General features: G+C 43.7%; 1 protein-coding gene across 2 annotated transcripts; it reads left to right on the top strand.

The window, feature by feature from the left end:
- Positions 1-6,589: 6,589 nt before the first annotated feature.
- On the top strand, positions 6,590-11,075 carry SPP1 (secreted phosphoprotein 1). 2 transcript variants are annotated; one of them, XM_038135593.1, is made up of 7 exons: positions 6,590-6,744; positions 7,989-8,055; positions 8,155-8,205; positions 9,095-9,199; positions 9,351-9,395; positions 9,827-9,922; positions 10,382-11,075. In XM_038135593.1, the coding sequence occupies exons 2-7, from the start codon at positions 8,002-8,004 to the stop codon at positions 10,817-10,819; spliced, it is 789 nt and encodes a 262-aa protein (XP_037991521.1). In that variant the 5' UTR covers positions 6,590-6,744; positions 7,989-8,001; the 3' UTR covers positions 10,820-11,075. The 2 variants fall into 2 exon arrangements, with proteins under 2 accessions (XP_037991521.1, XP_037991520.1); XM_038135592.1 differs by having other exon boundaries at positions 9,662-9,922.
- Positions 11,076-11,147: the final 72 nt, after the last annotated feature.

Below are 11,147 nucleotides of genomic sequence, written 5' to 3'. Positions count from 1 at the left end.
GTTTGCATCCTGCTTGGCATCCATACGCCAACCACAGTTTGCCATTTATTCTGCCAAATTTACAGCTACACACTCAACCAACAATCTGTCTAGGTAGCCAGTATGAATTATGTGCAAAATGTTATTTCCTAAATCTGGATGTGATTATCTCTCAACTGTGTATTTCCAAAATAGCAGCTCCCTTCCAAAGACAGCTGGTAAGAAAGGAAGGAGAGCAGGGATTTGCCAAATGTATTTGTGCTTCTGTGCTTTATCAAAAGAAATATTTTTCATAGACATTTGTATCTGAACTATTCAGTCTATCAATTTATCCTATTTTCTTGAAAAATTACACATTTAAGAAAACATCCCTTTTGATTTGCTGACAGTAATACCTGTCAGGTATGAGTTATTACTTCACATTTCATTAAAAACCCTTTCAAGTTTAAAAAAAATGTAGTATGCAAAACACGAGGAGAAATTGCTGGGTCTGAGCGATGTTCTCTATTGGCACTTTTATTGCTTGTTGTACAAGAGGGGGTGGCCCCGATACTAATTAAAAGAAGTGTACTGACATGCAGGACATGTTCTGGCTTTCCAAGCCAGAGCCAAAATGATTCATTGCTGCAGTGGAAAAGATAGCTCCTGCAGAGCTCCTGCCTGCATAGGCTTTGTAGGAAAGTAGCCTTATCACCTCCAGGCTTGAGCAAGCTGCAGGGACTCTCTCCATGATTCAGTCGAGACAGGAGAGGCCTTGACCCCAGCCTGCTGATTTTTGGTTCCCCCACAAAATCAAATCAGCTTCTTGGCCAAATAACTTCCTCCCCAAACCCAGTCCCCAACTTTTTAATTTCCCTTCACCAGGCCCACAGATGGGTTTTTCCTCCCACTCCACCACAGGGCCCCACACCCGGGGGCGCAGTGCCTGGGACATGTTTGCTTTCACACTGACTCAGTTCTGCACCCGTCCCACCTCAAACCTCAGCGGCCCTGGGCTGAGAGTTAAGAAAACTGCTCACAGCAGAAGCTGAAGCCATGTGAAATCTGACAGGTTTCTGATATGTAGCCAAGCCTGTGTCTGAGGTCAGGTTTATTGACAGGGTCACAACACGCAAACAGCACATGCTCCAGACCTTCTGCAGAAAAGATGCCCTGTGTACAGATAACCACAGATATGCAGGGTGGAATCCTGGGTTGTGCAACACCCGGCACCTCTCCAAACTATTTGTTTTGCACTGGCCTCTTCCAGGAGGCACTCAGAAAGTGTGTCTTGTGAAAGGTTGGTCTCTGGGATCGGTAGCAAGCTTTTTTGGACTCAGCTCCTTGTGCTGTGATCTTTGAGCGGCTGTGTATGGAAACATGATATGAGCTCAACATGGTAAATGTGGAATGCAAAATCAAGGCTGCTGTGTGATAAGGATTCCCAGGATGCAGTCAGGATTCTGTCACGCTCATCTCAGCTATGCACAGAGGCAGCATATGGAAGAGTTGGCCCATCATCTCCCTGTCTACCTCTTCTCTGTCCAGCTGTGCTGTGATCCACTCTTTTTCTTGCAGCAAAGGGTTCTCTGTGTTTTGCCAGCAGAGCTTCATGGAGGTACAACCGGAGGGGTGCAGTGTGCAGAATCCTTCCTGTTGTGGCCTGCCAAAACTCCCAGCACTTGGGAGAACACGCATCTTGTGACTTTCCAACTTTCACAATGCAGAGAGAGAGGATGCTGTTCTTTCCATACCCATTCTGCATATTCAGATTTTTCCATTAGGGTCCTTTCTCAGTAGGAGGAGAAAATTTTGCAGTAGCATCAGAAACAGGGAACTGGTGAGCTGGTGAGAGAGAGGGAAAGAACTTGTCACAAAGTTTTTCCAATACTTGTCTGAGAAGCAATCTTCTGTAAAGCTGTTTCCTACTATGAAATTCCCCTCAGTACTCAAACTGTGAGTCCTGAGCTGGCAATCTGATGGTTGCTGTTTTATGAGCATATATGGGATTTAAGCACACACACCTCACCTCACATGCTTACCTTCATCCTGGAGCGTTATCTCTGCAGCAGTGTTCAGGCTTCAGACTGAGCTCCGCTCTCATTGAGATGAGAAAGTCTCGTCCTCCTGTTCTCAAAAAATTGCTTTTTGAGGGTTACATACATTAAGAAATGGTACAGTTATGAAAACATGGTGTATACATAAATTCTTTCACTGGTCGTTCTTGTTTCTACGAGTACTTCAGACTATTATTGTGTTTGTTATTTTCCAGTTGAAACAAATGCATTTCTTCTCCTGTCAATTCAGAGCTAAAGCATAGCCTCAAACCCAGCACTGAAAAGCTGGTGTTTAGCTCTTCACACTGGTAACTCTAATGACCTGAAAATAACAAAATGTTTCTGTACTGGTTTAATTCCTGCTGCTACATGGACTTGAGTATTAAAATACATTCATTTCATACAATGGGGAAAAAAAAAACTGGAATTTTTTCCTAATTGGCTGTAAAATTCAAGGGAGGGGACATAATTGGGGCTCCATTTTAGCAAGTTCTAGACAGCTGGACTGTATTTATGCTGTTGCAGGAGCATCCACTTGCCTCTCTGAAAGCTGGGATCTGACTGAGGTTGGCTAACCTCCCCAGATTTGTGAGACACAGCTGCATGGCAGTTTCTCAAATAATCTTTTCTTCACTTTCCAAAGCTGTTCCTAAAAAGCCATTTGAATATGGGAATAGATAGAGACTAGTCCAAGAAGCCAGAGACAAAGAGTGGGCTCTCTTTGAGTAGAGGGAGATAAGGACAGACCAAAAAACTGCAATCTGTCAGACACTGTCACTTTCTCGTATGCTGTCAGCCTATTGTGGGGTTGTTTCCCAGAAAGTCTGTCCCAATTTATCACCTACTCTAGCTCTAGGTCAGTGTTGTGCCTAGTTCTGCAACTCCTCAGGGAACTGGTAGGTCTGACTCTGGGAAAGTGACTTCTTTAATTGCTCCAAGTGGTACAAAGGATAAGATATACAGCTGTGCTGCAAAGCACGTGTCATCAGGGTGCCCTGCTCACACATGTAAGGACCAAATCTCTGTTGTAATTTCTTTATCAAACAGATCTGACACCCATATCTCTTCTGCATACCAAATATTCTCCTGGGCCCAGACACAAACACTGTGGTGGTCTGTGTAGTCCATTTAAGAGGCAGAAGGTTTTGTTTTAAGTCTACCCACTGCTGTATGTAAGGTTTTCCTCGCTTTTGAAGGTTTAATTAGGAAAATGTAATGGCTTTGGTAGGTATATTTGTTGATACACTGAGTTTCCAAAGAGCATTTTATGAGAGCAATATTGCTTTTCATCTGTCTTTCACAGAAACCTGTCTTTACTAAGTCTGCTTTTCTTGGAGATATTCTAGTGGCAAAACAGTATTTGATAGCATTCTTAATGCTGCCAAAGAAAATAGCCTCTCTCTTCCAGCCTTAGTCTTTGCCATCTAGTCTTTGTTCATGTTTACCTCCAGACTTGTTTTTTGATGAACAAAATTCAACAAAAGCCAGCAGTCCTGAAAGCTGACTGATCACTACAGGTCACTGCAGGGAGGCTGGGATTTTCCAAGCCAGTCAGAGGTATTCCTGGGCATCACACTGATGTCCTAGCACAGGATCTAAGGTAGGTGTTGGAGGTTGCACAGGGAGGCACTGATACAGCTTCTTGGCAAGACAAAATGACAGCCTAAGCACATGTTAACAACTTAACCCAGGATGGAAGGAACTGTGGTCAAATTTTTGTTCGACAGGACAGACAAGTAGAAAATGTCACCTACATGCAACAAATTAGTCAGAGTCATGGTCTGCACAGACCCTGACAGCTCTTGAAAGCCAGAATCATATACCCTCCCACCTGCATAAACTCAAGCAAGCTGCTTCTACTCTGCCACCAGCAGACAAGAGTTCTCTCCAGAACTATGGATTTTAATGTGAAGTGAACATGGTAAAAGTTCCCTGCTTCCTGCCCTGCTTGTTCCTTATCTTTGAGAAAAAAAGAAGCACAAATACTACCAAAGCAAAGGATTTCTCAGCTAGATGATTTACAGGAGGAATAACCACATAATGATAGGCATGAGACAAGTGCTAAATTTACTACTGCTCTGTACAGGCTAATCTTGCATAAAATGAAGACAGTAATAGCCATGGTTTCTCATCCTGGTTCTGGATTACTGCAAAACATCCCTGCTGCTGCTTACCTCTTACAAAATCTACCATATAGTGGATTGTATAGTATGTTTGGCAACATACTCAAAACCACTGTCATCTCCCAGCACACTGGAAATACCAGTTGTTTGCCAGCAGCTCCCTGGGGGGCACACAGAGGCTCTGCTGGGAGACAAGAGTTCCAGATTCTTGCAAAACATTTGCCTTGAGGTGCCACAGTAATAATTGACCTGTACAGGAATGTCTGTAGCAAACTGCAGGAAGGCTCTGTTTCTAATGGCTCCATCAGCACAACTGATAACTGCTGCTGAACTTGGTGAAACAGGTTGTTTACACAATATGTATTTTTCTAATGGTCTGATACACAGCAACACGCCATTATGCAGATTGCAAGTGTTGGTTTTGGCCAGACAGCAGCTCTAGAGGATCTTTGAGCATAATGTTGTTTTCAGTTCTGTGTCTCTTAATGAAAGGCTTGTAGGGAAAGTAGGTTTTTCAGGCTTAAAATTTAATCCAGGGTGTGGACAGGAGAGCAGGACACAGTACACCCAGTCCCACATCCAGTGGTGTGAGCGAGCCACTGGCTTCACTCTGACTCCATTTTTGCTCTGTCAGATCGAAGTAGTTATTTGCTGATGGTCAGGACTGGTGTTTGGGATCAAATGCACTTGGCTACCTAAGGGCCTGGCTTGGGGTTCCCTGGAGTCAACAACATTGGCCTTTTGAAGCCACCCTAGTAACTAAGTATTGGCTACCACCTGATGCTCACATCAACACTTCCAAAGAGCACCCACTTCCAGCTGGAGTCCTGTATCTGCATTCAAGGCCTTCAGCAGCACTGAGCTGCAGATACAATGGGAGATGGTAGATCTGTCTAAATCTGCATAAGATCTTGATACTGAAATCCCAGTTGCTGAAGGCTTTTTTGGTTGAAAAGTCTTTTCTGAGTTAGGATATGACAACGGTCATATAGCTTCAAAAATAAAAGCTGGGATAGTCCTCACTCAGGTGGATCCTTACAGTCAGAACTACTAATGATATACTATTACTATGTTTTTATCCAGTTCTCCCACTGGGATATTAGAACACTCTCTTAAATACACTAAGTTGAACTTCCAGCTGTTGCTGATCTCAACTCAAAAATATAATCAGCTAAGTCTGTATCTGATGATGTAATGGGGAGGTGCTGAGCTAGCATGGGTATGTTACTCCTGATGTCTTTAAACATGCCCCAGAAGTGTCAGTAAGCACAGGATAACTGGTAACAGGAGCTGCTACAAACAAGTCTCTCTTGTCTGTTAGGCTAAAAATGCAGCAAACATCCGTGGACCATCACAAATGAGAAGCAAGATAACCACCTTGAAAGAGTTACAAATATTCTGCATTCTAAGAGGGCTGCTTGGAGTGTTTTCCTGGGTTTGAATGACTCCTCATTGTTTTTTTACAATGTTTGTTGTTTTTTAGGAACACCACACAGAAGAGTGTCTGAGAGACCTCCAGCACATCCCAGATGATGCAGAATCAGCCCAAAGTTATGGACATCCAAGGGAGGCCACAACAGATTTGTTACCCATCAGCAGGGCTGATGCACTGCTCCATAGCAGGCATAGAATTTCATCCCACGATGTTCTTTGCTCACCAATGCCAATCATAGTACTCGTCATGCTGGAGCTATATCTGTGCTTCTTTTTCCCGTACTTTTTTTTTTAATGAAAAATATCTGGCATCTGGTCCCTGAAAAGGGTTCTGAAATTGATTTGGTGCATGAGACAGCTGTAGCAGATGACTTGACCAAACTGCCTGAGAAAGGAGCCAGAAAGAATACAAATGAACAGAAAAGGAGTAAGAATTCCTCATAATTCCTCATAAAGATATAAAGATGCACCAATCTACTTTAATTAGACCACTGGCTCTTGTACACCTTTACAACCAAGTTGCTGAATGCAGAATGCCTACAGAGACAACTAATACTATTTTTTTTAATCTAGGTAGACCAAAAAATGCAAAATACCATATTCTGCAACATCTTTGCAATTCCTGTAGCGCCATGCATGCCCTGGAGAGCAAGTCTACAATTCAGTGGAAACATTAACACCTCTTTGGTGAATTATAAGCTCAGATTTATTTCTTCCAGCACACATTAGATATTCCTACCCCCTACAGAACAGGGTACAAAAGATTTCTGGAAAGCTGGGCTTTCTACAGAAGTAGAACAGGCATGCCCTGAAGCCCTCCTACACGATCCCAAACAAACACTGTGCATTCAACAGACCCGCTGGTTAATGATCTCGCTCATAAGTAATGTTTTAACCTTAGAACGGTTTTTGTTTGCTTCAAAAACCACAAAGCCAAAGAGGAAGTGTAGGAGAATGTGGGCAGGACAGTGGCCAGGAGCCTATGACCTCATCTTTTTCCACCACATGGGGATTGGTAGCTGTGCTTGGGACAGGGTTTAAATTCCCAGAGCTCAGAGATGTCAGACAGCAGGGGACGAGAGCTAGAGCTGCTGGGAGCCAGCTGTCTGGAGCTGCTGCTGGGATCACTAAGAGGGCTTTTGTTGTGGCTGACTGCTTCATCACCAGAAAAGGTATTTTTTTATTTTTTTTTTACCTGACATGTCCCAGTCCATCTGCAGCTTTAGCCTAGGAAACACTGAGCAGATCTTTGAAAACTGCTTCACTGGGCAGGGATGTTTGATATTTCTCTGTGGAAAAAGGTGTGCTTTTATAGGAGCAAGGTTGCTTTAGCAATGCCAGGTATTACACATAATCACAATTTTAAATTTGTGTACTGATAGATGTTGGGAGAAGGTTACTGAAAACCCTGCCACTGAATCATGCACTAGAAACTCAGAGCTGGTGCTTGAACACAGAAAGCTTTCTTCCTCATGTAATCACTGCCTGGCAGTGTCCTTGTTTCTCATGGCAGGTTCACAGTTTGTGCTGCACAATCCTGAGTGGATGGGACAGTGAATGGGACACACTTCTCTGTGAAACTTGAAATTGCAGTAGCTCTATTAGAGTGTGCTGTCTCAGGGCCAACCTTACTAATGCATTTCAAATGTCCCAAGCAGCTTTCTTTCCTGCTATGATCTACCAAAGTTTTTAATTACTCTTGTTCATCAGTAAATTGGTTTAAAATCTCAGGGACGTTCCTTGTTCTGCGGACTGGTCAGTAAGCACTGAAGTTTACTGTAGCTCTCCTAATTTCAGCAGGAATCAGTTATTTATTAAATTGCTAGAGCAGCTATCGGAGCAGCTATTTCACCTAATCTCTTGTTTGGAAACACAGGTTATTTTGCTCTAACTTCTGGATGGGGAAATGTAGGTCTATCAATAAAAGCAGTTTATGTTCATATAAACTGACTTTACTCAGCAACTCAAGTTAATAACCCTAAAAACTAGTTTCAAAATAGCTGACAAGACAATATAAATTGCTTGCCTCAACCTGCCTCTTTTTCAAAACAATTGTGTTAAGTGAATGAAGATAAACCAAAGCTGGTACTTATAAAAGTTTTTCACAGAGCTTTTTCTTTGCCTATTCAAGTCAGTAGATGTCAGTGCACCTTTTCAGTGTGGTTTTTCTCACCACTGCTCAGCTCTTTTTAGCATTCAGTTTCAAAATTCTTGTAGCTTTTTGAGCTGCTAAATCATTACAAGGTGGGTGGGAGGTGGTGATGGAGAATAGAAGAAATAAAATTAGCATGGGCAAGTTGAATCCATAGCAGGGACCTGGTCTTGGCATAGTGAAGTATACCAGGATAAAGGAAAAGCCTATAGCATTTTTGTGGTATTTTACTTTATTGACTTACTGTTCCGAAATATTTTCTAGGTAAAATATCACAATGAAGGTGACAGTTCTGTGTTTATGCCTTATCAGCATCACAGCTGCATGGCCAGTGAGTAAATCACAAACACTATCCCCAGCACTTGCATTATTTCCTTTGCACATCAGTGAGAAACATTGACAAATGTTTTTTCTCTTTTCTCCCTTCAAGGTGATTCAATCCAAGCAGCATGCCATTTCTGCCAGCTCCAAAGAAAAAAATGTAAGGTCATTTTGTCTTTCTGTTCATTTTCTTTGATAAGTACTTTTTGATTTTTGTTTGTTAGATTGTTTTCCTCCAAAACACATTTTCTGGCACTTGTTCTATCATTGCTTGTAGAACATGTCCTTACTTGGCTGTTATGAGCTAGTTTCAAAGCAGAGAGCCACTGATGTCCACAGACGTTTTCCTGTGTCACGTGTCTTGGTTGTGGACTTTTATTAGTTCTATCTCCAGACCACCACTGGAAATCATTTTTCTTAATGAAAAATGTGTTGGCTGTTAATTAAAAAGAGAAAGGGACTGCAGTATGGCAAAATTACTATAACCCATATTTGTTAGTGTGGATCAGATGGCAATATTTGGTGCTGGAGGAGCACCTTATTCCAATATTCTATTATTTTTTTGAGTGATGTAAGTGAACTGCATTTAGTCTTGTTATATAGCTATTTAATTCATTTCCATTGCTAGCTGTTACCCTTGTAAAATCATTTCTTGGCTCTGAGAACCAACTGCTGCATTTAGTTTAGAGTCTTCATGAAGTGGGAGATAAATCACCCTCCAGAAAGGGCCTAAGAATTAGCAGAAGCAATGATTGTTAGATATAACTCCAAATTCTACTCAATAAAAATAAGCTGGAGAAACAGATCTGAATTTGCCCAGGCTCTGCTAGTGAGAGAGGCACATCTACCTATCTTATGGGTACAATGATCATCTCGGATGATGGTTTGTTCTGAGTCCTCTTCCTACTGCAATGAACAGCTGAGGACACATCCCATACAGAAGGATTATGTACAGCAGATGCCACATCTGCCTGAAAGCACAGGTTGGGATGCAGCAGTTTTGACTGCTCCTTTGAGGATTAACCCTGCCCTTTTATTTTCTCTTGAAGGACTTCAGGGGCCATCACTTGCACAGATATCACAACAACTATGTGAATTCTCAGTCTCAGGAGAGCCATCAGCTCCCACAGAGTGACCTGGCATCATCTCAGGAGGTACAGACACCTAACTGGAAAAGAAAGCAGAGCATCTTTCCATGCCAAGATTTGCAAGTTATGATTAAGTGCTTAAAGAATAGTCAACATGCTGATCAGCTCCACTTTATGTGCCTTTGTGTACTAAAATTGAGCTTTGTGTTGCTTTCAGACCCTTTACCCTTCAGAAGAAAGTGTGGATGTCACAGAACAAGTGGTAAGTGTTTTGAAGGACAGCATGTCTGTTGAGTGCTGTAGGGCAGCCAGTGTGGAACAGCTCTCATTTTCCTCACTCAAGTATGGTTCTTGCAGTAACATCTCTCCCAAAATAAAACAAAGCTCCAGGCAGGGGGAGGTGAACTCAGTGCAGTGCCTGCACATAGCTCCTCAAAAGTGCCTATGCCCTGGGCCAATAGGATAGGTACCAGCCTGCGCCTCTCACATCCGTGTTCATTTGCCTGATGTGTAATAAATGTTTTCCAGAACTTTCCTGATGTGTCAAGCAAGAGCCATGAAGATGTGGATGATGATGGTGATGATGATGATGACAATGATTCCAATGACACGGATGAATCCGAAGAGATTGTCACGAGTTTTCCCACAGACATTCCTGTAACAAAACCATTCCCCACTTTCCCTTTCACCCAGGGAGACAGTGCTGGCAGAGGTGACAGTGTGGCCTACAGGATGAGAGCAAAAGCTGCACTGTTGAAGTCTATCAAACTCCACAAAGCTACCAAAAAGGTGAATAGCACTGACCAGTGGTGCCCATGTTCTTGGAAATGGGGAGTGAACTTGAAAATGGTCATGGCATTTTATGGGAGTTGATTTTGAAAACTGGTATGGGGAAAGTAGGCATAAGTAAAGGAATGCATTTCCTTTCTCTGGATACCACAGATCAGGGGTCTCAATGACTGCCAATGCACTGGGGCAGGAGTGCAGCTTGCTGCTGCAAGCTGTGCAAAACTGCAGTTTGCACGGTCACAATATACTTGCACACATGAACTCTGAGGCCAGGAGCAAATGAGAGGTTCTCATAGTGTGAAAGGTTCGTGTAACTCCATAAAACACCAGAGTATCTCCAGGCAGAGGTTCATGCAGGCTTTGAGCGTCCCCGCAGTCTGAGCAGCCTGCATTAGTGCAGTACTTGATGAAGCAATTCCTCAGGAGTGACAATGGCTCTTATTCTGCTCTCTAACACAGCTCATCTATGATACCACTGAGGAAGATAAGAGCGACATGGATGCAGACAGCCAGCGCTCTATCTCCCGGGAGCATTCTGCTTCCCGCAGGTCCCTGAGGAAGCACACCAGCAGCGTGGTATGGTCTGACCCCAGCCACGGGCGGGACAGCAGCGAGCAGGACAGCGACCCGCATGACCAGAGCTTGGAAAACGACAGCAGGCCCAAATCCGACAGCCGCGAGTCAGAAGGCGACAGTAGCAAGTCTGATGTCAGAGGGGACAGCCTCTCAAGTGTGGGAAGCAGGGAGAGAGGGGACAGCCACCCGAGTGTGGAAAGCAGGGAGAGCCGGGACCGCGTGTCAGCTGGGCTCTCTGACGACATCAGCAGCCAAACGCTGGAAAGTGCAGAGGATTCTCAAGATCGTCACAGCATCGAAAGTAACGAAGTCACCCTTTAAAGGGAGATAAAAATATTTCCCTTGTTTTCCAATCCCTACCTAAGGGAAGCAGGGAGTAGCCTAATTTCGGGGAACTGTTTGTTAATGTAGTTCACGTGGTGTCTTTTGGGGTTCAGGGCGGTCCACGGCCCCTGGGGCTGTGCCAGCGGAGGTTGTGGGACACGGCGGGCGAGCGTCGCCCCTCGGGCACGCTGCTCTCTGCGCTGCCGGGCGGTGTTTTGTTGTAAGGGGACTTAAATAAAACCTCAAAACCCTCTACCTGCATTACTATTCACTGGGGCTTGGACCGAGCGGGGGGGAGCGTTAATACTTCTTCTTAAAATGATGT

This window comes from Motacilla alba, chromosome 4, assembly GCF_015832195.1.
Source record: "Motacilla alba alba isolate MOTALB_02 chromosome 4, Motacilla_alba_V1.0_pri, whole genome shotgun sequence".
In the NCBI taxonomy this organism is placed as follows: Eukaryota; Metazoa; Chordata; class Aves; order Passeriformes; family Motacillidae; genus Motacilla; species Motacilla alba.
The sequence above is the reverse complement of the archived record's forward strand: the minus strand, read 5'-3'. Positions and strand labels throughout refer to the sequence as shown.

What these genes read in the sequence shown, in the direction of transcription:
- SPP1 (XM_038135592.1), top strand. Translation starts at nt 8,002, where the DNA reads ATGAAGGTGACAGTTCTGTGTTTATGCCTTATCAGCATCACAGCTGCA. An exon ending in TGGATGTCACAGAACAAGTG is followed by an intron (nt 9,396 to 9,661) that starts GTAAGTGTTTTG and finishes AATGTTTTCCAG; the next exon opens with AACTTTCCTGATGTGTCAAG. An exon ending in TCCACAAAGCTACCAAAAAG is followed by an intron (nt 9,923 to 10,381) that starts GTGAATAGCACT and finishes TCTCTAACACAG; the next exon opens with CTCATCTATGATACCACTGA.